This window comes from Saimiri boliviensis, chromosome 3, assembly GCF_048565385.1.
Source record: "Saimiri boliviensis isolate mSaiBol1 chromosome 3, mSaiBol1.pri, whole genome shotgun sequence".
NCBI classification, from domain to species: domain Eukaryota; kingdom Metazoa; phylum Chordata; class Mammalia; order Primates; family Cebidae; genus Saimiri; species Saimiri boliviensis.
In genome coordinates this window covers 82061524-82087787 of record NC_133451.1, presented here as the reverse complement: position 1 = coordinate 82087787, position 26264 = coordinate 82061524, and the positions used below count along the sequence as shown (strand labels likewise).

General features: G+C 39.1%; 1 protein-coding gene across 12 annotated transcripts in view; it reads left to right on the top strand.

The window, feature by feature from the left end:
* Positions 1-26264, top strand: part of FAM13A (family with sequence similarity 13 member A) — a 367080-nt gene that overhangs the window by 77000 nt on the left and 263816 nt on the right. For 7 of the 12 annotated variants that reach the window (XM_010334789.3, XM_010334792.3, XM_074396438.1 and 4 more), the window contains one exon: positions 7609-7818. In XM_010334789.3, coding sequence (XP_010333091.2) covers positions 7609-7818 — 210 coding nt within the window. Of the gene's footprint in view, positions 1-7608; positions 7819-24986; positions 25040-26264 lie in introns of those variants that run through there. The other 5 variants (XM_074396436.1, XM_074396433.1, XM_074396432.1 and 2 more) reach the window with 4 other exon arrangements.

Below are 26264 nucleotides of genomic sequence, written 5' to 3'. Positions count from 1 at the left end.
AGTAACTGGGACTGCAGATGGGTTCCACCACACCTGGCTGGTTTTTTTTTGTTTTTGTTTTTGTTTGTTTGTTTGTTTGTTTTTTTAAGAGACAGGTTTTCCCAGTGTTGCCCCAGCTGGTCTTGAACTCGTAGGCTCAGGCAGTTCTCCTACCTCAACCTCCCAAAGTGTTGGGATTATAGGCACCAGCCACCACGCCCAGCCATGTAGGGATTTTTAAATGTAAAACTTGAGGCTTCAAAAATATTCTGTACAGTAGTCCCCTTTATGCATGGTTTGGTTTTTTAAGGGTTCACTCTTACCTGTGACCAATCATGGTCCAAAAATGCTAACTGGAAAATTCCAGAAATAAACCATTCAATTTTTTGAGATGGAGGTTTGCTCTTGTAGCCCAGGCTGGAGCCCATGGCTTGATCTCGGCACACTGCAACCTCTGCCTCCTGGGATCAAGCAGTTCTCTTGCCTCAGCCTCCTGAGTAGCTGGGATTACAGGTTCATGCCTAACTAATTTTTTTTTTTTGTATTATCAGTAGAGATGGGTTTCACCATGTTGGCCAGGCTGGTCTTGACCTCCTGACCTCAGGTGATCTGCCCACCTTGTCTTCGCAAAGTGCTGGGATTACAGGCATGAGCCACTGCACCTAGCCAACAATTTATCAGTTCGAAATGGTGCAGCCTTCCGAGTGAGCATGATGATATCTCCAGCCATCCTGCCACTTGGGACCTGAATCCTCGCTTTGTCAAGTGTATCCACATGTATATGCTACCACCTATTAATCACTTGTAGTGGCCTCGATTTTCAGATCAACCGTTGTGGTATCACAGTGCTTGTGTTCAGGTGACTCATTTTACTTAATAATGGTCTCAAAGTGCAAGAGTAATGATGCTGGCAATTCACATATGCCAAAGAGAAGCCAGGAATTGCTTCTTTTAATTGAAAAGGTGAGTTCTTGACTAAGTAAGGAAAAAAATTGTATGTTGAGGTTGTTAAGATCTATGGTAAGAACAAATCTCTCCCAGTTACTCTATTTTATTGTTTGCTTATTTGGGTCTTGCTCTGTTGCCCAGGCTGGAGTGCAGTGGTGTGGTCATAACTCACTGCAGCCTCATATTCCACAGTTCAAATAATCTTATCACCACAGCGTCCTGAGTAGCTAGCACTATACAGGCATGTGCCTCTGTAACCTGCTAATGAAAAAAAAAATTTAGAAGCAGGTCTCGCCATGTTGCCTAGGCTGGTTTAAACTCCTGGCCTCAAACAGTCCTCCCACCTCACCCTCTCAAGTAGCTTGGATTATGGACGTGAGCCATTGCACCTGGCTCTATTCTGTTTTATTATTAGTTATTGTTAATTTCTTACTATGCCTACTTTATAAATTAAACTTTATCATAGGTATGTATGTATAGGAAAAAAAAAACCCAGTATATATAGGGTTTGGTGCTATCCAAGGTTTCAGGCATCCACTGGCCATCTTGGAACATATCCTCGTGGGTAAGGTGGGTCTACTCTATTTTGAGCAATTGGTTTCAGGCCATATCTTTCCAAGATTACAAATCCTTTCTCCCCTTCTGATAAGAATCCTTTATTGAAAATGAGTGAGAAGTGCTCATCCCATGTTCCTCTATAGGAACATTTATCAACTTTTGACAGGGACTCTATGACAAACTGTTCATTCTGCTGATGGTCAGATGTTAATTGAAAAAACATCTGTCTGCTCTGTTGACTAGGCATGTAGATGACTGATACGGTTCGGCTTTGTGTCCCCACCCAAATCTCAACTTGAATTATAATTCCCCTAATCCCCATGTGTCAAGGGAGAAATCAGGTGGAGGTAATTGAATCATGGTGGCAGTTTTTCCCATGCTTTTCTCATGATAGTGAGTTCTCACAAGACCTGATGGTTTCATAAGGGGCTCTTCCCTCTTCGTTCAGCACTTCTCCTTTCTGCCACATTGTGAAGAAGGTGCCTTGGTTTCCTTTCCTTCTGCCTTAATTGTAAATTTCCTGAGCCCTTCCCAGTCATGCTGAACTGTGAGTCAGTTAAACCTCTTTCCTTTATAAATTACCCACTCTCTGGCAGTTCTTTGTGACAAAATGATATTTTGCTCTGGAAAGAGCCAGGTTTCTGTTCTCACTCCATAGAATTTATCTCCTTATTGAAGGAAGATAAATTGCAAAAAGGCCAGATGCTTAGAAAACAGTTGCATAAAGAGTTTTACTCATTTTTAATTATTTTATTTTCTCTGCACACTGTTCTGCCATAGGTACATATCATGTCTTTAAGCAGTCCCATACTGATGTGCAAATGAATTGTTTCTAGTCTTCTGTTTTTTACAAACAGTGCTTCCATGACCAACCTTTAACATACGGCATTTCAAGCACATACGAGTGTGTGCATAGACTACTTCCTGGAAGTGGACTCCTGGGTGGTCAGAGGATATGTGCATTTGTGATGAACTCTATCAGAGTTGAAACAATTTAAACTCACACCATCAACATAGGAAAATTTTGGCAAAATTTGAATTAGGGATTTTCTTCTACCCCTCCTTAGTATACTGTTGGTTATACTTTAACAGGGTGTATTTGGGTAATGCAAACTAAACATTTTATTATGTTAAATCGGTCATTCCTAATGAGGGATGTGAAATGGAATCACTGGTGGAATCTTTTCAAAATGCACATGCATTGCCCACCTCATATCTACTGAACAGAATGTTGACTGGGCAAGCTGGGGTAGGCCTGGCACCTGTATTTTGAAAGGCTATGTAGTTAATTATTAGTAGACAAACACAAGCTCCTTCTTATAATGAAACTATCATGTTAATAAACCAAAGAACCTGTGTAAGTTTGAAGGGTAGTATAAAGCCTAAGGACATAATGCTTCAATTTGTTTTATTTAATTACATTGCAGGTTTTTTGGGGGGGTCAACAAATATTTACTGTGATACACAGTAAGCACTGTGTCAGGCATGGAAATGGGACTATAGGGATGACCGCTCATATAATGCAATTGAGGGAATGTGTTCTCTTTCCAGGTCCACAAGGGGGCATAGTTTTAAGGGCAAGAACTTGCCAGTGCCATGCCCCGCTCTCATCTCTCTCCGTTCGGGAGATTTAATGGTTTATGTTTAAATTTCGCAGGCACGGGAAGAAAGTAAGAGCCATTCACCCCAGTGGAAGTTTAAAGGAACTCCTTTCATTGGCCAAAGGAGCTTGGGGAGGTGGGAATTTCTCCCAGGATAAATTCCCCTCTCCTTCACCCACACTGGATTTCCAGCTCTCTGGAATCCTTCCCACATGGTGGGAACTCTTTCCCCTCCTGGATTTCCCCTCTGGGGTCCCCTTCCTCCCAGTGTGGAAGCTGCTTTTCCCAGTGTGGAAGCTGCTTTTCCTGTCCTTAATTCCATCTCTTTCAATTCCCTACCACTCAGTGTGGGAGCTGCTTTCCTCTCCTGGGTTCCATCTTTCTGGATTCTCTCACTCAGTGTGAGAGGAGCTTTCCTTCTCTGATTTTCCCTTTCTGGGAACCCTTCTCTGTGTTAGAGCAGCTTTTCCTTCTCTCAATCAGTGTGAGAGCCAGCTGTTTCTTTCTCTCTGCTCCTTTTTCTCTCTGCCTAAATAAACCACTTTCTACAAACACTTTTGAGTCCGGCATTTACTTTTACGAGCGCACTGTCTCCTCACCCATTCTTGGGGAGTGATAGACCAAGAACCTGGAGAAATGTCCTCTCAGGGGAACTGAGGGCTCCCCTGTATGCCTGAACCCCAACACAACACAGTCGTAGGTTGGTACTTTGCTTATGCTTTATTATTGTTTCTTGTAAATGCAGACAATTTAACAATTTGGCTTGAGGGTAAACTATTATTGTAAAGGAATTTTAAGACAGACCTATTTCAAGCCCTTTAAACAGATGATGGATATTTCCATTAAAAAATGTACACATTATAACATGTAAAGCATATAGTCTTTATTTATTTATTTTTTAAGTATATAGTCTTTAAACTCTTAAAATAACTAATCTTGCTGGCAGTGTTAATGGCTTCCTTCTCTTAGTTTAGCATGAAGATATTCTGGCTTATGCCGTTTTAACCCACGGTGTAGAGTCTCAAGTCACCACCAGGTGTCAGAATGTGTCTACATATTGTCATACTACCGTCTTGGCCAAAGTGTGCTGTTAGGCAAATTGTGATTTATGGCATATTCTGTTTCTAATGATTATATTCATACTATTTGAAAGAAATATTTCAGTTGTACTGAAAGAAAGAAATATTTCAGTATCTTTCAGTGGTGTAGACATTAACTTATATAATTTTTTCTTCATTTCTAAACCACTTTTAAGTTGCTGTTTTGTGATAATTAGCACATAGCTCCTAAAATCAAATATAATAGGATCTCTGGAATGTATGAGAGTAACTCTGCTTCATGAAGTCATCCAAATATCTCCTTTGTCTGAATATTTCTGTTATAACTTTCTAAAATTTTACAGTAGAAAAATTTAAGGTTATATGGTCTGGTAAGCCTCATGTGTGTATTGGATGTATTTATAGCCTCATAAGAGGCTCTAAAAAACTATGTGGATTCTTCTTAGAATGTGACATATTCATGTCCAGGATTGTAAACTTGCCCTAGTTGAACATCACTAATTATCATAAGAGTTGTGGGTGGAAGATATTCCTGAGGGAAAAAGAGTTGTTCAGGTAAGTGGGACAGAGACAGGAAAATATTGAGGAACATTAAATTCAGTCATTTTCATCTGTGCCTTTTATGTCTGCTAGCTTGGTCTAGTAGGATCAAGAGGCTCGAGGACCACAGACAGTTCTTGGAGCTGGATAGTTTTTTTGAAATTGCTGGAAGTATATTTATTTGGGGGAAGGTTCAAAAATCCTTGTTGGAAAAGTAAGGTCAAAGCTAAAAAAAGCCATCATGTGAAATCAGATCCAAGGGGCATTTGCTGGGCCAAAAACAGAAGGCAAGGTTAGGTGAAGCAGCTGGGTAAATATAGGAACAGGAAATAAAACCAAATTTTCAGGATTTCAGCTTTGACCAGGGATGGAGCCTTTCTGTTGGATGCTAGCTGCTTGATTGTTGGATAAGTTTCTGAAGTTAAAGATAAACGTTTGTGTAGTAGAGGAGACAGAGCTTGAAAGCTTTAAATGACTAAGCTGGCATCTCCCAATAGAATTTGATATTCCACAGAATTTAAGGGAAAGGTATATCATATTCATTATCCATTTGCTGCATAATAAATTGCCCCAAAACATAGTAGATTAAACCAATAGTATTTTGCATTATCTCCGAGTTTCTGTGGGTCAGGAATCCAGACACATCTTAGTTGTGTCCTCCGTCTCAGCCAAGGCTTCAGTCATATCAGTACTCAACAGGGGAAAAATTCCCTCTCAAGCTCATCATGTAGTTGTTGGTAGGATTCTATTACCTGTGAGCTGTTGACCTGAGGGGCTCAATTGTTCCCTGGTGGTTGGCCAGAGACCACCTTTAGTTCTTTGCCCATGGCCAGTAGCTAACAAAGAGAGGAGAGAGGAGAGAGAGTGGGAGCAGGAGCGGGTGGTAGATTGTCAGTCTTTTATAACTTCATCTCAGATGCAGCATGACATCATATTTGCTGTGTTCTGTTGTTAGAAGCAAGTCACGATGTCCAGCCCACACTCAAGTAGTTGGGATTACAATGGGTGTGGTACCAAGAGGTGTGGGGATCATAAGAACTATTTTAGAAGCTGTCACACAAACCAGCTGGTATCTCTTCCATTTAGGTGGTGCCCTGGTAATAGTCATTGTTAAATACTTTTAATATCATCCCTAGTGTCACAATTTTTGTCAGAATTGGAGCTAAAATTCATATCAACTTTTGACATTGATTTTTTTCACAGTCAAATAATATGTAAACGTGGAAGAACACAAACATCTTTCCAGACTTCAAAGTCCATGAGGGTAATGATAGTGTTTGAATTTTTTTTCTCACGATTGATTTTTTTTTTTTATTACTAACAATGTCAGCTGCTTATTACATGTTTATTCAATGAAAGAGCTCATAAAGTATTTTATCAGATTTTATCAAATAAAGTGTAATTAGCTTCCTCTTTTGCTTTAAAAAGAGCAGTACAATTACCAGGTGAGGAAAAGAAGCAAAGGCTGATATAAATAAGCAGCCTCTGAAAACTTCTGATAGGCTTCAATGCTTACGTCATTGCTAACATTCACCATTAGACTCTCAAGAACGTCAAGTTAAATCCTGGCCTGCTCTTTCTTAGAAAGATTGTTTCTGACATTTTCAAAGTCCCCTACTGCCTGAAACACTTGCTTACATGGTATGCAGCACTCTGAGCTGGAAATCATTATCTTCTGCCTAAACCAGCTACTCTCCTATCCCTACCCCCTAACCTTATCTTTTACAGTGTTTTTTTTTTTTTTTTTTCTTTATTCCTACTTTTCAAAACATTAAGATTATCTTTCAACCTTTTACCTCTCCCTTTTGAACCAAGTTGCCAAATCATCTTTATTTACTTCTTTTCCACCATAAACTTAGTTTACTACCTTAAAATAAAAGGTAGTTTCCATAAGGCAAGCCCTCTTCATACTCTACTTCTTAGCTAGCCAAATCTTCCTAAAACCCGATTGTATTTTGTCTTTTTCCTCACTTAATGCTCCAGTGACAAAGCCTTCACTCTTTGTCATAGACCCTTTCCTGTTTCTCCATTTTATTACCCCATCATTCTTTGACCAGGCACCCCACATTTTCCTTTGCCTGCCTACTTTTCTTTATGCTATCCTGTCTCTGCTTCTCAATTCATCTTTTTGTTTCTCTTTGTCAGGGGTAGATCAAGGTTTTGTGGGTCCAGATGCTTAATCTCTTTGAGACTTCTTTAAGAAAAAAAAAGATATTAAGAATACAGGTTTAGGGACAGAGCTTGTAAAGGGCCCAAGAAAATGAGGGGCCCTGAAGCTCCAGTTTCATTGGCTTCACAGCTCAACAGCTCCAGCCCCTCTGTGTTGCTTTAGCCAAAGGTTAAGCTGACCTCCTCCAGGAGGCTTCTCTGATAACCTCAGCTGACACTGAAATCCCCCATCAACTGACTGAAGGCAAGGACCTTGTCTTATATCACTTTAGACCTAGAGTCTTACATTTTGAATTTAGTGAATACTGAAAAACTATCACTTATTTCTTAAACTATTACACAGGTAATCACGTTTAGAAGTTTAAATACATGTCATTTAAAAAGTCGTTGCTCATGAAATGTTAAGCTGCTATTGGAACCCTGAATAAGTTTTTGTTATGCGCTATGTAAGATTATGTAAGTGAAATTTCTTATGTGCTCTGTTTTGCTCTATGTTTATATATGGCATAGCCTTATTTTTAGAGGCCAGCTTTTATACCAGTCATATATGATCTTTTTAGTTGATAGGCAGTAGATATGAGCATTTATTATTCTAAAGAAAGTTTTACAAAATGTGAAGACCACGCACAATGATTGATAATTGCAGTGTTGAGAGAACCATGTGCTGAGATTTCTTTCTTTCTGTTGTTATCATTCTTTACATTTTATGTCTGTGAGCAACCTATTTATTTTCTGTGTCTGCGTTGCTCTTCCAGGACTCACCCAAGAAGGTCTTTTTAGGGTGAATGGTAACGTGAAGGTGGTGGAAGAACTTCGACTCAAATTTGAGAGTGGAATGCCCGTGGAGCTCAGGAGGGACGGTGACGTCTGCTCAGCAGCCAGTTTGTTGAAGCTCTTCCTGAGGGAGCTGCCCGACAGTCTGATCACCTCGGCATTACAGCCACGATTCATTCAGCTCTTTCACGGTTAGTACAGGCAATCCGTTCAGAAGTTAAAACAGCTTTATTAGGCTGGGCACGGTGGCTCACACCTATAATCCCAGCAGCACTTTGGGAGGCTGAGGTGGAAAGATTGCTTGAAGCCAGGAGTTGAAGACTAGCATGGGCAACCATGCAAGACCCCCATCTCTGTTAAAAACAACAACAACAACAACAACAACAAAAACAGTTTTTAGTAAACAATAAGCTTTTAAATATTTAAAAATTTTTAAAAATTAAAATAAGCTTTTAAATACTTGCGGTCTTTCCATAAGCACCATGCTATGTTACTCTAGGCCCTCATCTCCTGTGTAAAATCATACTAGACTGATTATGAAACACCATTATTGCGTGAAATTTCTGATACCATTAACGTGAATGCTTCAGTAACATAATACTGAAAAGCCCTGATGCTTTTGGGTCAAAGACATCTTTTTCTGACTAATGACTGCCATAGAAGGAGTGAGACTAAGTATAATTTAGAAAACATTAGAGAACAATAAAGGACATATTCATTAAATTGTGGTTGGTTAGTGAACTTTCAGACTGAAAGCTCATTGGTATAATCATTTTTTTCTCATAAGCAAGATTGAGTCCTAAAATCATTGTGTTCATTTTGGTAGGTAAATATTGATTTTTGATTGTAGTATTAAGTGAATTTCATATGAAACAACTTGCCTTTTTTTTAAATTGTACTTTAAGTTCTGGGGTACATGTGCAGAACATGCAGGTGTATTACAAAGCTATGCACATGCCATAGTGGTTGGCTGCATCCATCACCCTGTTGTCTACGTTAGGTATTTTCTACTAATGCTGTCCCTCTCTTATCCTCCCACCCCTCCCGATACACTTTTCCCCATGTGTGTGATGTTCCCCTCCCTGTGTCCATGTGTTCTCGTTGTTCAGCTCCCACTTATGAGTGAGAACATGTCATGTTTGGTCTTCTGTTCTTGTGTTAGTTTGCTGAGAATGATGGTTTCCAGCTTCATCCATGTCCCTGCAAAGGACATGAACTCATCCTTTTTTATGGCTGCATAGTATTCCATAGTGTATATATGCCACATTTTCTTTATCCAGTCTATCATTGATGGACATTTGGGTTAGTTCTAAGTCTTTGCTATTGTAAACAGTGCTGCAATAAACATATAGTGCATGTGTCTTTATAACAGAACAATTTATAATTCTTTGGGTATATACCCAGTAATGGGATCTCTGGGTCAAATGGTATTTCTAGTTCTAGATTCTTGAGGAATCGCCACACTGTCTTCCACGATGGTTGAACTAATTTACACTCCCACCAGCAGTATAAAAGCATTCCTGTTTCTCCACATCCTCTCCAGCATCTGTTGTCTCCTGACTTTTTAATGATTGCCATTCTGACTGGCCTAAGATGGTATCCCAATGTACTTCTAATTTGCATTTCTTTAATGGGCAGTGATGGTGAGCTTTTTTCATATGCTGCTGGCTGCAGAAATGTCTCCTTTTAAGAACTGACTGTTCATATCCTTTGCCTACTTTTTGATGGGGTTTTTATTTTCTTGTAAATTTGTTTAAGTTCTTTGTAGATTCTGGATATTAGCCCTTTGTCAGATGGGTAGACGGCAAAAATTGTCTCCCATTCTGTAGGTTTCCTGTTCACTCTGATGATAGTTTCTTTTGCTGTACGGAAGCTCTTTAGTTTAATTAGATCCCATTTGTCTATTTTGGCTTTTCTGCCATTGCTTTTGGTGTTTCAGTCATGAAGTCTTTGCCCATGCCTATGTCCTGAATGGTATTGAAGAAGTTTTCTAAACTTCTTCTATGAAGAAAACTAAAGAAGTTTTCTTCTAGGGTTTTTATGGTTTTAGGTCCTATGGTTAAATCTTTAATCCATTTTGAGTTAATTTTTGTATAAGGTATAAAGAATGGATCCAGTTTCTGCTTTCTGCATATGGCTAGCCAGTTTTCCCAATACCATTTATTAACTAGGGAATCCTTTCCCCATTGCTTGTTTTTGTCAGGTTTGTCAAAGATCAGATGGTTGTAGATGTGTAACATTCTTTCTGAGACCTCTGTTCTGTTCCGTTAGTCTGTATATCTGTTTTGGTACCAGTACCATGCTGTTTTGATTACTGTAGCCTTGTAGTATAGTTTGAAGTCAGGTAGCATGATGCCTCCAGCTTTGTTTTTTTTTTCCTTAGAATTGTGTTGGCTATGCTGGCTCTTTTTTGGTTCCATATGAAATTTAAGGTGTTTTTTTTTTCTAATTCCGTGAAGAAAGTCAATGATAATTTGATTCAGAGAGCATTGAATCTATAGATTACTTTGGGTATGGCCATTTTCATGGTATTGATTCTTCCTAACCACGAGCATAGAATGTTTTTCCATTTGTTTGTGTCATCTGTTATTTCCTTGAGCAGTGGTTTATAGTTCTCCTTGAAGAGGTCCTTCACATCCCTTGTAAGTTGTATTCCTAGGTATTTAATTCTTTGTGTAGAAATTGTGAATGGGAGTTCACTCATGATTTGGCTCTCTGTTTATGTGTTATTGGTGTATAGGAATGCTTGTGGTTTTTGCACATTGATTTTGTATCCTGAGACTTTGCTGAAATTCCTTATCAGCTTAAGGAGATTTTGAGCTGAGAAGATGGGGTCTTCTAAATATATGATCCTGTCACCTGAAAATAAAGACAATTTGACTTCCTCTTTACCTATTTGAATATGCTTTGTTTCTTTCTCTTGCCTGATTGCCCTGACTGGAACTTCCAATACTATGTTGAATAGCAGTGGTGAGAGAGGGCATCCTTGTCTCACCACTGCCAGTTTTCAAAGGGAATGCTTCCGGTTTTTGCCCATTCAATATGATATTGGCTGTGTGTTTGTCATAAATAGCTCTTATTATTTTGAGATACATTCCACTAATACCTAGTTGATTTAAAATTTTGAGCATGAAGCGTTGTTGAATTTTTTCAAAGGCCTTCTTTGTATCTGTTGAGATAATCATGTAGTTTTTGTCTTTGGTACTGTTTATGTGATGAATTATATTTATTGATTTGCGTATGTTGAACCAGTCTTGCATCCCAGGGATGAAGCTGAGTTGATCATGATGAAGAAGCTTCTTGATGTGCTGTTGGATTCAGTTCGCCAGTATTTTATTGAGGATTTTTCACTTTGATGTTCATCAGGGATATTGGCCTGAAATTTTCTTTTTTGTTGTGTCTCTTCCAGGTTTTGGTATCAGTATGATGTTGATCTCATAAACTGAGTTAGGGACAATTCCCTCTTTTTCTGGAATCGTTGTTTGGAATAGTTTCAGAAGGAATGATACCAGCTTCTCTTTGTACCTCTGGTAGAATTCATCTGTAAACCTGTCTGGTCCTGGACTTTTTTTGGTTGGTAAGCTATTAATTGCTGCCTCAATTTAGACCTTGTTATTGGTCTATTCAGGAACTCACATTCTTCCTGGTTTAGTCTTGGGAGGGTGTAAGTGTTCAGGAATTTATTCATTTCTTCTAGGTTTTCTGTTTTATTTGCATAGAGTTGTTTATAGTAATCTCTGACGGTATTTTGTATTTCTATTATATCAGTGGTGATATCGCCTTTATCATTTTTTATTGCATCTATTTGTTTCTTCTCTCTTTTTTCTTTATTAGTCTAGCTAATGGTCTATTTTATTGATCTTTTCAAAAACACAGCTTCTGGATTCATTTGTTTTTTTTTTTGTTTTTTTTTTTTTGAAGGGTTTTTTGTGTCACTATTTCCTTCAGTTCTGCTCTGATCTTAATTATTTCTTGTCTTCTGCTGGCTTTTGAATTTGTTTATTCTTGCTTCTCTAGTTCTTTTAATTGAGACATTAGGATGGAAATTTTAGATCTTTCCTGCTTTCTCTGTTGGGCATTTAGTGCTATACATTTCCCTATACACACTGCTTTAAATATGTCCCAGAGATTCTGGTACATTGTGTCTTTATTCTCATTGGTTTCAATGAACATCTTTTTTTCTGCCTATATTTCGTTATTTATCCAGTAGTCGTTTAGGAGCAGGTTGTTCAGTTTCCATGTAGCTGTGTGGTTGTGAGTGAGTTTCTTAATTCTGAATTCCAATTTGATTGCAATGTGGTCTGAGAGACTGTTTGTTATAATTTCTGTTCTTTTGCATTTGCTAAGGAGTGTTTTACTTAGAATTATGTGGCCGATTTTGGAATAGGTGCAATGTGGTGCTGAGAAGAATGTATATAGTCTGTTGATTTGGGGTGGATAGTTCTGTAGATGTCTATTAGGTCCATTTAGTCCAGAGCTGAGTTCAAGTCCTGGATATCCCTGTTAATTTTCTGTTTTGTTGTTCTGTCTAATATTGACAGTGGGGTGTTAAAGTCTTGCACTATTACTGTGTGGGAGTCTAAGTCTCTTTGTAGGTCTCTAAATACTTGCTCTATGAATCTGGGTACTCCTGCATTTGGCGCATATATATTTAGGGTCGTTAATTCTTGTTGCATTGATCCCTTTACCATTATGTAATTCCCTTCTGTGTCCCTTTTGATCTCTGATGGTTTAAAGTCTGTTTTATTAGAGACTAGGTTTGCAACCCTTGAATTTTTTGGCTGTCCATTTGCTTGGAAAATCTTCCTCCATCCCTTTATTTTGAGCCTTCTTGTGTCTTTGCATGTGAGATGGGTCTCCTGAATATAGCACACTGATGGGTCTTGACTCTTTATCCAATTTGCCAGTTCTTGTCTTTTAATTGGAGCAAATAGCCCATTTACATTTAAGGTTAATATTGTTATATGTGAATTTGATCCTGCCGTTGTGATTCTAGCTGGTTGTTTTGCCTGTTAGTTGATGCGGTTTCTTCATAATGTCAATGGTCTTTACAATTTGGTATGTTTTTGCCATGGCTGGTACCATTTGTTCCTTTCCATGTTTAGTGCTTCCTTCAGGAGCTCTTGTTGGGCAGGTCTGGTGGTGACAAAATCTTTCAACATTTACTGTCCATAAAGGATTTTATTTCTCCTTCGCTTTTATGAAGCTTAGTTTGGCTGGATATGAAATTCTGGGTTGAAAATTCTTTTCTTTAAGAATGTTTACTGTTGGCCCCCACTCTCTTTTGTCTTGTAGAGTTTCTGCTGAGAGATCTACTGTGAGTCTAATGGGCTTCCATTTGTGGGTAACATGACTTTTCTTTCTGGCTCCCCTTAGCCTTTTTTCCTTCATTTCAACCTTGGTGAATCTGAGCATTATGTGTCTTGGGGTTGCTCTTCTCAAGGAGTATCTTTGTGGTGTTCTCTGTTTTTCCTGTATTTGAATGTTGTCCTGCCTTGCTAGGTTGGGAAAGCTCTCCTGTATAATATCCCGAAGAGTGTTTTCCAGCTTGCTTTTGTTCTCCCCGTCACTTTCAGGTACACTGATCAAATGTAGATTTGGTCTTTTCACATAATCCCATATTTTCCTTGTTTATTTCTTTTCAGTCATTTTTTCTCTAATCTTCTCATTTTATTTTACCAAGTTGTTCTTCAGTCTCTAATATTCGTTCTTCCATTTGGTCAGTTTGGCTATTGAAACTTGTGTATGCTTCACAAAGTTTTTGTGCTGTGTTTTCAGCTCCATCAGGTCGTTTATGCCCTTCTCTAAACTGGCTATTCTAGTTAGCATTTCGTCTAACGTTTTTTCAAGGTCCTTAGCTTCCTTGAATTGGGTTAGAACATGTTCCTTTAGCTCAGAGAAGTTTGTTATTACCCACCTTCTAAAGCCTCCTTCTGTCAATTCATCAAACTCATTCTCCATCCAGTTTCATTCCCTTGCTGGCAAGCAGCTGTGATCCCTTAAAGGAGAAGAGGCGTTCTAGCTTTTGGAGTTTTCAGCCTTTTTGTGCTGGTTTCTTGCCATCTTCATGGATTTGTCTTTCTTTGGTTTTTGAGGTTGGTGAACTTTCAATGGGGTCTCTCTGAGTGGAAGTCCCTTTTGTTGATGTTGAAGCTATTTTTTTCTTTTTGTTAGTTTTCCTTCCAACAGTCAGACCTCTCTGCTGCAGGTCTGCTGGAGTTTGCTGGAGGTCCACTCCAGCCTGTGTTTGCCTTGGAATCACTAGTGGAGACTGCAGAACAGCAAAGATTGCTGTCTGTTCCTTGCTCTGGTAGCTTCGTCCCAGAGGGGTACCCACCAGATGCCAGCCAGAGTTCTCTTGTATGAGATGTCTGTCACTGCCTCCCAGGAGGTGTCTCCCAGTCAGGATACATGGGGTTCAGGGAGTCATTTGAGGAGGCAATCTGTCTTTTAACAGACAGAGTTCAAAGGTTGTGTTGTGAAATCCTCTGCTCTCTTTAGACCTGCCAGACAGGGACGTTTAGATCTGCTGAAGCTGTACCCACTACCACACCTTTTTCCAGGTATTCTGTCCCAGGAAGGTGGGGGCTTTATTTATCAGTCCCTGATGGGCTGCTGACTTTTTTCAGAGATACTCTGTACAATAAGGATATCTAGTGAGACAGTGCCTGTAGCTGCTAAGCTGTGTTGGGCTCCGCCCAGTTCAGTTTTCCCTGCAGCTTGGCATACACTCTGGGATTGAAACCACTTACTTGAGCCTCAGTAATGGTGGATGCCCCTCCCCGCACTGAGCTTGAGTGACCCAGGTGGAGCTCAGACTGCTGTGCTGGCTGCGAGAATTTCAAGCCAGTGGATCTTAGCTTGCTGGGCTCTGTGGGTATGACCTGACGAGCCAGACCACTTGGCTCCCTGGCTTCAGCCCGCTTCCAAGGGAGTAAACTGTTCTTTCTTGCTGGCATTCCAGGTGCCACTGGGGTAGGGAAAAAAAAAAAAACTGCTGTGGCTAGCTCAGTTTCTGCACAAGCAGCCACCCAGTTTTGTGCTGGAAACCCGGGGCCCTGGTGGTTGTGTAGGTACCAGAGGGAATCCCCTGGTCTGCAGATTGTGAAGACCGTGGGAAAAGCACAGTATCTGGGCTGGAGTGCAGGAAATAGTCCTTGATGGCTTCCCTCGGTTAGGAGGGGGAGTTCCCTGGCCCCTTGCGCTTCCCTGGTGAGGCAGTCCCCCCACTCTGCTTGCCTCACCCTCCTTTGGCTGTACCCACTGTCCAGCCAGTCCCAGTGAGATGAACCAGGGACTTCAGTTAGAAATGTGGAAATCACCCGCCTTCTGCGTGGATCTCACTGGAAGCTGCACACCAGTGCTGTTCCTATTTGGCCATCTTGCCAGCAATCCTCCCCTCCCCCAGCCCCAAGATGGTGTTTCAGTCTTGTCACCCAGGCTGGAGTGCAGTGGAGTGATCTTGGCTCACTATAACCTCCGCCTCCCAGGTTCAAGGAATTCTCTTGCTTCAGCCTCCCAAGTAGCTGGGATTACAGGCACCTGCCACCACACTTGTCTAATTTTTGTATTTTTAGTAGAGACGGGGTTTCACCGTGTTGGCCAGGCTGGTCTGGAACACCTGACCTCAGGTGATCTGCCTGCCTCAGCCTCCCAAAGTGCTGGGATTACAGGCGTGAGCCACTACACCTGGCCAGGAACTCGCTTTTTAAGTGTAATAATTATAGGCATAGTCATTGTAGAGTTCTCCCTCCTAAGTGCTGTAAGAAAAATGATTTACCTTTGAAAGCCATTTCTTTTATTATTTTTCCCAAATTAGAGAAGAAAGGAGAAAATGTATTTCCAAAAGTGTTAGTTGCCAGATTAAGGATATTACCTAAAGCCACATTGTTTTACAGCAGTGATGTAACTATTCGCATGTAGTATGCTAGAGAGTAGAGTAAATGAGAAGGCCAGATAGGACAAGTAAGAAGGTGCCAGAAATATTTTACCCCATGAAAGACCATTGTGAAATATTAGCTAAAAGTAGTGAGGTTTATCAAAAGATGACACTAACAACCTCCATTTGCCATCCCCTAGGGAGGGAGTCTGTAGCTCCCCCACGCCCTCATATCAGTAGTGCCTCTTGGCCTGGCCTCTTCTCACTTTTCTGCAGCACCTGGCCTCCCGTGGTGACCTCTAGGCAATCCTTTTGGAAGATTACTCATGTCTTACTTCTTTCTTCAGAGTACTCGTGTGGTCCTCAGGAAACACATCTTTGCCCCATTCTTGAAATGGAGGTCAGTCGCAAGGCAGAGCCCTCTGCCTTCTCATGCTGCTGCCCAGGGCACCCATAGCCAGCCTTGTCTGCATTAGACTCTTTCAGGAGTTTTAGACTCTTGAAACTCCTCCAGTGTTTATCTGATGCCCCCTCACTTGGCTTGGGGAAGTTAGGGGATGCATTATATTTCTCTAACAGCTCTCTCCCTTTGAAGAAATCCTCACTGTCTAACTTTTAACTTCAAATTTTAACGTTGAATTTTCTGCTTAAATATTTTTTGTGGCTGGTTGATGGCCCAAGACCTCCAGACCTGGGTTTGGTCTCACCTTAACAAGTTCTATATAGCTCATCCAGCATCTTTGCTTAGAATGGGTGGGCCCATCACAACCTTTATTTTTAACTTTGAGACCTCAACCCTAAATTGTATTAATTTGCTAGGTCTGCCCTAAAAAATACCACAGACTGGATGTTACAAGCCTAAACAAGAGAAATTTATTTCTCACAGCCCTGGAGGCTTCAAGTCCGAGATCAAGGTGCCAGCAGTGTTGGTTTCTGCCAAGGCCTCTGTTCGGTGTGCAGATAGTGGTCTTCTCACTGTGTCTGCACGTGGCCTTTCCTCTGCATTCACTCTCCTGATGTCTCTCCCTCTTCTTATAAGGACACTAGTTCTATCGGATTAGGAACCCCTGTTATAATCTCATTTAACCTTAACTACTTCTTTAAAGGCCCCAAATACAATCACATTCTGAGATATGGAGGTTAGAGCTTCAACATATGAATTTTGGAGGGAACGGAATTCAGTCCTTAACAATGATGCAACGGGAAATATCCCAGAAGTTTTACCCATTTAAAACCTATTATTTTTTGTAATCTTAGCTACTTCATTTTTGAGGAAAAAAAGATTTTATTTTTTGAAAAGACATGAAATTACTGAATTATTAAATATTGTATTCTATTGAAAATAGTGATAAAATCTGAAAGCAGATTTTTCAGAACAGTTTGTTCTGGTCATCAACAGTGCTTTGAGGCTTTGTATGTCAGTAAGTGACATATGTTTGAGGCTTGCTCATTGAAAACTGTATGAATTTGTTCACGACATGTGTGAAGGTAACCATTCCTTCCTGAAGTTAACTATTCCTCCTATTGGGAGGCATTAAATCGTTTTTACAAGGAATATTTTGTCTGTAGGGATGGGAAGTTTTGAGATAAAGTTTGGAAAATTATAAAATAATGTCTACAGGAGCTAGTTGAAGATAAATATTTTGTGCTTAATGCAAAGTATTTACTGATCAAATATCTTTAGTATTCTTAATATTATTCTATAGTATTCCATCTTATTAAGTATTCTTAGTAGTCAAAAATCCTATACATTTCAAAGGTTTTATCACATTTCCAGAACAGTTTTTATTTGGTAGTAGAACGTACTGTTTTATTATGTTTATTACTATTTATAGAAATATTTTTGTTATTCAGGTCTTTGTGAGTTGTATTCTTTATGACATGGTTCCTCAGTGGTCAAAAAGCTGATAGGCATCATAAAAGCAAGCAGTATCTTTCTAAAAGCAAGACTCATCATTTAGTCAGCCTTTACGTTATGTGAGATTATGCACAGATAACAAATTCTGAATGGGCAGAGAGGTTAAATTTTTGCTATATTAGTATTATTCTTCCATTCCCTTAGAATCTCTGGTTAGATTTGAGACATTCAGTAAAGAAAGTACTATATTTAAGCATCAATGACAGAAATTTGTTCTGAAAAATATGTTATTAGGTGATTTAATTGTTGTGTGAACATCATAGAGTATACTTACACAAGACTCAGTTGTATAGCCTACTACACACCGAGGCTATACGTCATAGCCTATTGCTTCTAGGCTACAAGCCTATACAGCATGTTACTGTACTGAATAATACAGGCAGTTGTAACACAGTGGAAAACACTTGTGTATCTAAACATATCTAAAAATAGAAAAGGTATAGTAGACCTGGCCTGTGGCCCATGTCTGTAACCCAGCACTTTTGGAAGCTGTGGCCGGCACATTGCTTGAGCCTAGGAGTTTGAGACTAGCCTGGGCAACATGGCAAAACCTCATCTCTCCAAAAAGATTTAAAAACTAGCCAGGCATGGTGGCATGAACCTGTAGTCTCAGTTACTGAGGAGGAGGCTGAGGTGGGAGGATCACTTGAGCCTAGAAAGTTGAGGCTGCAGTGAGCCATAATTGTGCCACTGCACTACAGCCTGAGTGACAGAGTGAAATTCTGTCTCAAAATAAGTAAAACAAAAAGGAAAACAGAAAAGTTACAGTAAAAATATATTATAAAAATTTTTTAAATGGCACACCTGTATAGGCCATTTGCAATGAATGGAGCTTGGAGGACTGGAAGTTGCTCTGGGTGAGTCAGTGAATGAGTGGTGAGTAAATGTGAAGGCCTAGGAGATTATTACACCACTGTAGTCTTTGTAAATCTTGTACACTTAAGCTAAACTAAATTTATTTTAAAAATTGTTCTTTCTTCAGTAATAAACTGACCTTAGCTTACTCTTTTTTATTTTATAGCTTTTTAACTTTTAAAAACCTTTGATTCTTTTAAAATAATACTTAGCTTAAAAAGAAACACCTTGCATAGTTCTACAAAAATTTTTTTTCTTTGTTTAATTTTAATATTTTTCTATTTTTACATTTTTCATTTTTCTTTTTTTACTTTGTAAATTTTTTTTAAACTGAGACACAAGCACAGATGTGAGTCTAGGCCTACAGAGTCAGAATCATCAATATTGCCATCTTCCACCTCCATATCTTGTTCCAGTGTAAAGTCTTCAGGGACAGTAACACTCATGGAACTGCCATCTTCTATGATAGCAGTGCCTTCTTAGGGAATACCTCCTGTAGCACCTGCCTGAGTCTATGTTACAGTTAACATATACGTGTGTGTGTGTGTGTGTGTGTGTGTGTGTGTGTGTGTGTATCTGAGTCTGTTACAGTTAACTTTATGTATATAAAATTCATATATGTAAATAGAATGAGTATACTCTAAAATGCACTTTATATATATATGTGTATATATATATATATATATATATAGAGAGAGAGAGAGAGAGAGAGTATACTCTAAAATAACAATAAAATGTATAGTACAGTAAGTTTTCACTTAATGTTGTTGATAGTTTCTTGGAAACTGGAAGTTTAAGTGAAATGATATATCGGGAAACAGGTTTTACCACAGGCAGAATGATACAAACAAAAGTTAAGTTCTGATGGCCTGTTTCTGGTCACAAAATCATCACCAAATTTCTAATTGAAGACCCAGAACACTTCTGATATTAAACATTGAAATAAATATGAGGTGCACATATATTTAAGAAATGTTATTTAAAAATAAGAATTATTTTCTCAGTTTTTGGTAAATTAGTGAATGATGGCTGTCACAATGGTGCTGGGTTAATTCAAGGAATAGGTGTTTGCAAAGTAAAAATTGTCAGCAGCACCTCTTTCCACTACTTAGTTCAAAATCAATGACAAATATGGCAGGCTCACTGAGTGCGTTCCTACTACATTGTTTATTGTCATAATTTGTAGCATTATTGTCTACTTTATGAATTTTTATTTTACAATCATAGGTGTTCATTTATTCATTCATTCATTTTCTAACCTGCGTTTTTCATTTTAACATCGTGAGTGGCTGGAACCTGTCCCAGCAGCTCAGGTGCAAGGGGGGAATTTACCCTGGACAGGCACTACTGCACCACAGGGTGTACTCAACCCCATGCCCACACTCACTCAGACCGGGACCATTCAGATATGCTGATTAACCAATCATGCCCATCTTTGGGGTGTGGGAGGAAACCTGAGTACCCAGAGAAAACTCATGCAGACCTGGGGAGGAGGCAGAACTCCACACAGGCAGTGGCTGTGGCTGGGAATTGATTTTTTTTTTCTCATCAGCCTTAGAACAAAATGACCTTGAATGAAATGACATTATACCTGCTGTATAGTAACTACATAAACCAGTAACATAGTCGTTTGTTATTGTTATCAAGTATTATGTACTGAACATAATTGTGTATACCATACTTTTATAGAACTGGAAGCCAGTAGGTTTGTTTACACCAGCATCACCACAAACATGTAAGTAATATGTTGCAGTAGGATGTTATGATGGCTATGATGTCACTGGGCAATAGGAATTTTTCAGCTCCATTATATTCTTGTAGGACCATGGTCATATGTGCAGTCCGTCAGTGACCAAAACATCATTATGTAGTATGTGACTGAAATTGAGCAACTACTGGTATGTAAGCTGCCAAGTAGAGGGAATAATGTATGCATTAGGCGTCAGACAACATAGCCTCTATAAAATAAACTTCCTTCTTTCATAATTCAGATAGAAGATAGTTAAAAAGGGTTACTGTGTTTTATATATGTATATATATGCACACGCATTATTGTCTCTATAAAATAAACTTCCTTCTTTCATAATTCAGACAGAAGATAGTTAAAAAGGGTTACTGTGTTATATACATATATACATATGTGTGTGTGTGTGTGTGTGCGCACACACATTATTGTCTCTATAAAAAAACTTCCTTCTTTCATATTTTAGATGAAAGATAGAAAGGATTACTGTGTTTCTTGGTGGTTTATCCTGTCTGAGATACTCTTATAGTTAGTACAGGGTGGACGCTGCAACTGGGCACCCTGAGGCTGGGAGTGGTAAAGCTCTTTACAGATAGTTGAATGGGTTTTGCTTTTAATGCCCATTAAAAGCAAACGTTATGCTTGCTAGTTACAGTATTCTCATCTCTTTCCACTGTACATTAATATATAACAAAGTTGTTTCTACTGTATATTAATACATAACAAAGTTATACATCAATATATAACAGAGTTGTTTTGGCATAATTTCCTCAGGGATGGCTACCCTGCTTTCATAAATCCATCCTCATACTAACAGATTAAATAGTTTTCTTGGTATTCTGTTACAACTCAATGCTACATTTCTTTCTTTTTTTTTAATGTTGTTGCAGGCCTTTGAAGTATATCCTGTGTAAGGAGCAAGTGACTTCATAGTTGAATTTGCTTAAAATTTTTCAGATCAATGTACTCTCTCCCATGCTTTATAGGATGGAGTTCTGGAGTCCTAAGTATTTTTTCAGACATTTAGGCTAAACCAAACTGCCAGTGAGGACAGCCTGAATATCTGTAAGCATCCTTGAAACTTAACGTCTTATAGATAAACAATGACCCTCAATGGGAGAAAACCATTTAAATTCATTCATTTCTATAACAAATTATCCACTTTGGATGTGTCTGGTTTCTGAAGCTCTGAGATTGTATGGGTTTTAGTTACTTGCATGCCAGACTTTTATCAAAGAATTATATCTCGAGAACCTTTTTCTTCTTTCAGAGGCCTGACAACTCCTCTTAGAGGTTTAGATGACTCATATTTAAGAAACACACTCTAAGGGGCTTTCAGGGATCATCTTTTCTGATTGCCATGTTAGGCTTCTCTCTGACTGCAGCAATTCATCTTCCTTAATTGAGGTTTCTACTGTGATTATCTCAGCTCAGTATATTCTATGCCTTTGGATCTTTTATCCTCATACTGGTAGGGCAGTAGTATATGTACTTTTTGTTTTTGTAATCTCATGTGTGTTTTGGAAATAGGTGTGAATTGTAAGCCATAAAAGGATTGCAGAATCAGATTCATTTAAGATTAACTAGAAATATTTTTAATTGAGTGTTTCTAATGGAAAATTCTTCTCTAACATAAATGTGAGTAGTTCTAGATCGTAATTGAGTATTTTTATTGTTATTTGATGACTTGGAATTACATCAGTCCATCAGTATTTTTTAGTAACTTCTAAATAGATACTGGATAATGCAAAGAAATAAAAAATTAAACATCTTAACTTCAAGGAGTGTGTGATTTAATTGAGGAAGTAGAAGATATGCTGTATATATTCTACAATAATGCTTTAAATGAACAATGAAAACATCTAGTCAGTGGTAACTAACAAGGAGAGAAGAAAACCAGCCTGGATTATGGTGGTCAGAAAATATTTTTGTGGGAAAAATAAGATTGGAGACATAAGATTAATTGGATGGAGAAGAAAATCTTTTTAAGTGAGCAAAAACAATATAAGACAGAATTATCTGACAGAGCTATCTGTAGCTAGAAGAGATTAGCAAAAGATATGACTGAAAAAGTAAGTTGAGGTTAGGTGGTATAGGGTCTTGAATATTAGTGTTAAGAAATTAATGTTTATAAATAATGTTTAAGAAAGATCTCACATAATAGAAGCAGTATGTTAGGCAGTGCTGTGTAAGATGGTTAGATGGGAAGATGCTGAATGCAGGGAGAACATCTAAAAGACTAACAGAAATCTAGGTCGTGGTCCTACAGCCATCTGTATCAGATAAATAGTTGGCAATTGAAATTTTTAAAATTGTTGTAAATATATACATAACATTTACCATTTTAACCATTTCAAGTACAAATTAGTGGCATCCAGTACGCTCTCAGTGTTATGCAATCATCACAGCTATCCATTGCCAAAATTTTCTTTCTCATCATTCCAAACAGAAACTTATCCTGAGATTTTAAAGAAAGGTTACCAGAGACAGACAGAAAACATTAACAGGACATCATAGCTGGTAAGATAATGAAGATGGCCAGGCATGGTGGTGCACACCTGTAATCCCATCATTTTGGGAGGCCAAGATGGGCGGATCACTTGAGGTCAGGAGTTTGAAGCCAGCCTGGCCAACATGGGGAAACCCCGTCTCTATTAAAAATACAAAAATTAGCTGGGCATGGGGACAGGTACCTGTAATCTCAGCTACTCGGGTGGATGAGGCAGGAGAATATCTTGAAACCGGGTGGCAGAGATTGTAGTGAGCCGAGATCGCACCACTGCACTCCAGCCTGGGCAACAGAGCAAGACTCCATCTCAAAAAAAAAAAAAAAAAAAAAAAAAAAAAGAGGGTAAAAAGAGTCAAATTTTGAGGTTTTGAGTTGAGATGACTTGAGAAAGTGTGTTAGGAAGGGGAAGTCTGGTGGCCTGACCCTGATGTTCATACCCTTGATGAGGTCAGCAGAGCCACATGATGGCAGAGAGCCAGTTTATCAGACGATTGTGAAGACATACCAATGATCAGGAAGAACGTTATGAGGTGAGGTTGTAGTAGCACCAGGGAGAGCTCCCTGCAAATTTTGTGCTTAGGTAAGACCAGAGGCAACTATTATTCCTTTGTCTTCAGTTATTCAAGTCTTCTTTTCTATCTGTACCCAGTGTAGCATCTTTACATTTTACCATGCTTCAGCTCCTCACACTTGATCTTTTGTCCTGAAAGGAAGAGACAGTCTTCAACTTGCCAGAAACTTTCTGTGGCTGCCTAATGCTCCTTTCCTACCTCCAGGTGAATTCAGGACTTAGCCCAAAGGCTTTGCTGTCTGTTACACTTGGTAGTGTCAGCCTTAAATGATGAGATTCAGAAATTATGATTAAGTTTAGAGTTTATTCAGTACAAAGCTTGAGGATAGCCATTCAGGAACACAGACTCCAAAGGAATGGGGACAGAGCTTCAAAGTAGAGAAGTGAAGGTTTTACTTTTGTAGACAGAGACAGAGTAGTTTAGCAGAGTTGGAAAATTTTTCATACAAGGTTAGGATATACTATATGAAGCACCCCTGACATAACTATTGCCATCTTAGAAAAAGACTCCATTATCTATTTCACAGGACACATTGCCAACAAGGATACAATGTTTTGCTTAATAAACAAAAATAAAAATTGAGTCCAACCAGACATAGACACAAAGAAGCAGCAGTTCCTACCAGTTATCACCAGAGGACTCTGCCTATAAAAGATTAGGTCTTCAGCAGCTCCAAATGGCTATCTTAACTGACATCATCTTGTAGTCGCTCATGATTAAGAGCGACTGTTGCCGAAGGTTCTGCCACCTCAAAGACTCTCCCTGCAAAATCCACGGACCACTTGACCCAGACTAGGACTCCTTTGGTCTTCTTTACTCTCCCCCGACTGGTTTGTCAATCCTTTCTCCTATCTGTTCTTCCTCTTGATGTTAAATGTTACTTTGTTGTGGAATGTTTAACATATAGTATTTATATATTGCTAAAGTATGGTTTGCAATATTGACTGAGTTGTGGAATGGCTTGAGCCTCTGTCCCCACAACTCTGACTACCAAGTGAAGAGGAAGTACTAAGGAAAAATGCCTTCTTCGGGAATTGCATGTAGCTCATGGCTTTTGTGATTGGAATAGCATGAATAAAAGCCTGGCATTGTGGAAAGACACAGACATGTGTGGACCCGGTTATCTCTAACCTTGCATTGCTCATAACAAATACATTATAGCAGTGTGATTGATTATAGCTTGCTACAGCCGAAGGAAGAGTGCTTTAACATTCTATAAGGAGAGGTAATGGTGTTAAGAGGAGTCTTATCTCCTGTACCTTTGGGTCTTTCCTAATCATTTACAGTACAGGAATATGGAGGGAAGTTAATCTGTAATCAGAGAAGTAGAAATTGCAACTGCATGCTACGTGACTCAGGCCACATACTCATTCCTCTTAAGGCTCAAGTAATTTAAAGTTCCAACAGCTTTAAGTTTTAATTATTTAATTTCATAGTAGGATCTGCTGATTCCTTGGTGGAGACTTTATTAAATATGTCTCAGAGACCTAGTTTGTTTGTTTGTTTAAGAAAGGGGAGAGATCCTGATGTGACATCTGGACAACTGATCCTTTAATAAACGTAATGGAAGTTAACAAAGGAAGATTATTTGGGGGCCATGATGATAAGTTCATTTTAAATGGATGAGTAAAATGAAGGTTAGTGCTTATGAGAGGGATTAAGACTGAAGATGTTCATTTCATAGTCATCTTTGTAGACTCATCAATGTTTATATATATCATTCTGAGTATCATTTATGTTTGGACAATATTGTAGATATAAATAGATAACAATAAGCTGATTTTATGTTTCTTTAATCACAATTTAAATGCCTGCCTTTGGTCAAGATATTGCCCAGGTGCCTTACTTGTGGTTTTTTTTTTTTTTTTTATCTCCGTTACAGCTATTCCTACAAATATTTCATAGATAAAGAAAGTGAAGTTCAGCTAAGTGAGGGTAAGTTACCTGCCAAAGATCAAGCAGTAGATTGCGCAGAGTTAGGATCTGCCTGACTCTAAAACCCAGCCTTTTTATTTTATACTGCATGTATTAATCAGCTAGGCCACCATTATGGAATAATGCAGACTGGGTGGCCAAAACAGCAGAAATTGTTTTCTCACAGTTCTGGTGGCTGGAAGTCCAAGATCAAGGTGCTGGCAGAAGTAGTTTCTGGTGAGGGTTTTTCTTTCCCTGCAGAAGAGGTTGCTTTGTTGCTGTGCCCTCACATGGCCTTTTGTCTGTGCTGGAGCACTCCTGATATCTCTTTCTCATAAGAACACCAGCCCTATTTGATTAGGAGCTAATCCTTGTGGCCTCATTTAACCTTCATTACCTCCTTAAAGGTGCTGTCTTCCACTGTGGTTACATTGTGAGGTTAGGGCTTCAAACTGTAAATTTTGGACAAAATTCAGTCCATAACACTGTGCTTTTTAAAATTTATTGAATTTGATAAATGTTTGAGTGAAAAATAGTAAAAAATGCCTGCAATGGGATGTTAATTAGATCTTCTTTGGGACATAAACTATTATTACAGCATTGATTTGTTTCTGTCTTGGAAGTCCTTTCTTTGTGGATTTCTCCAGGTGGCTGCTTGAATGTGATCTTAACATGGTAGCTGGCTTCTCCCAGAGCGAGCAGTTCAAGAGAGATGGAAGCTGTCCTTTTAGCCCTAGTAGTCAGATAGAAGCACTCTACTCTGTTAGGAGCAAGTCATTAATCTGGTCTGTATTCAAGGGAAGGGAAATTAGGCTCCATCTTTTTAAGGGAAATGTGTCAAACTTTGTGAGCATTTGAAAATCACCTCACTTAGTTTCCCTGTTAAATGGAGATAATGATACAGACAGGAGGCAGGAGAGCGGGCTCCCTGGTGAGTGTTCCACCCTCAACCCTGGACCCATGGCCCTAAATTAGAACAGGCATTCCTATTTTTGTGCCCGAACGTTGCGTTTTGGTTGGCCCCACCCATCTATCCTGTGTCCATATAAACTCCAGACCTTGGCTGGCAGACGGACAAGTGGCTGAATGTTGAGAAGAGAAGAAGAAACTGAGTGTCTGAGACTATGAATAGACGTGGCTTAACTTTAGACCGCACGACTTAGGAGAGGAGCCCAGCTGGAGACAGCGGGGCTTCAGGGAAAGAGTAACTTCTTCCCGCACCATCATTTTTCTAGCTGTCCTTCCG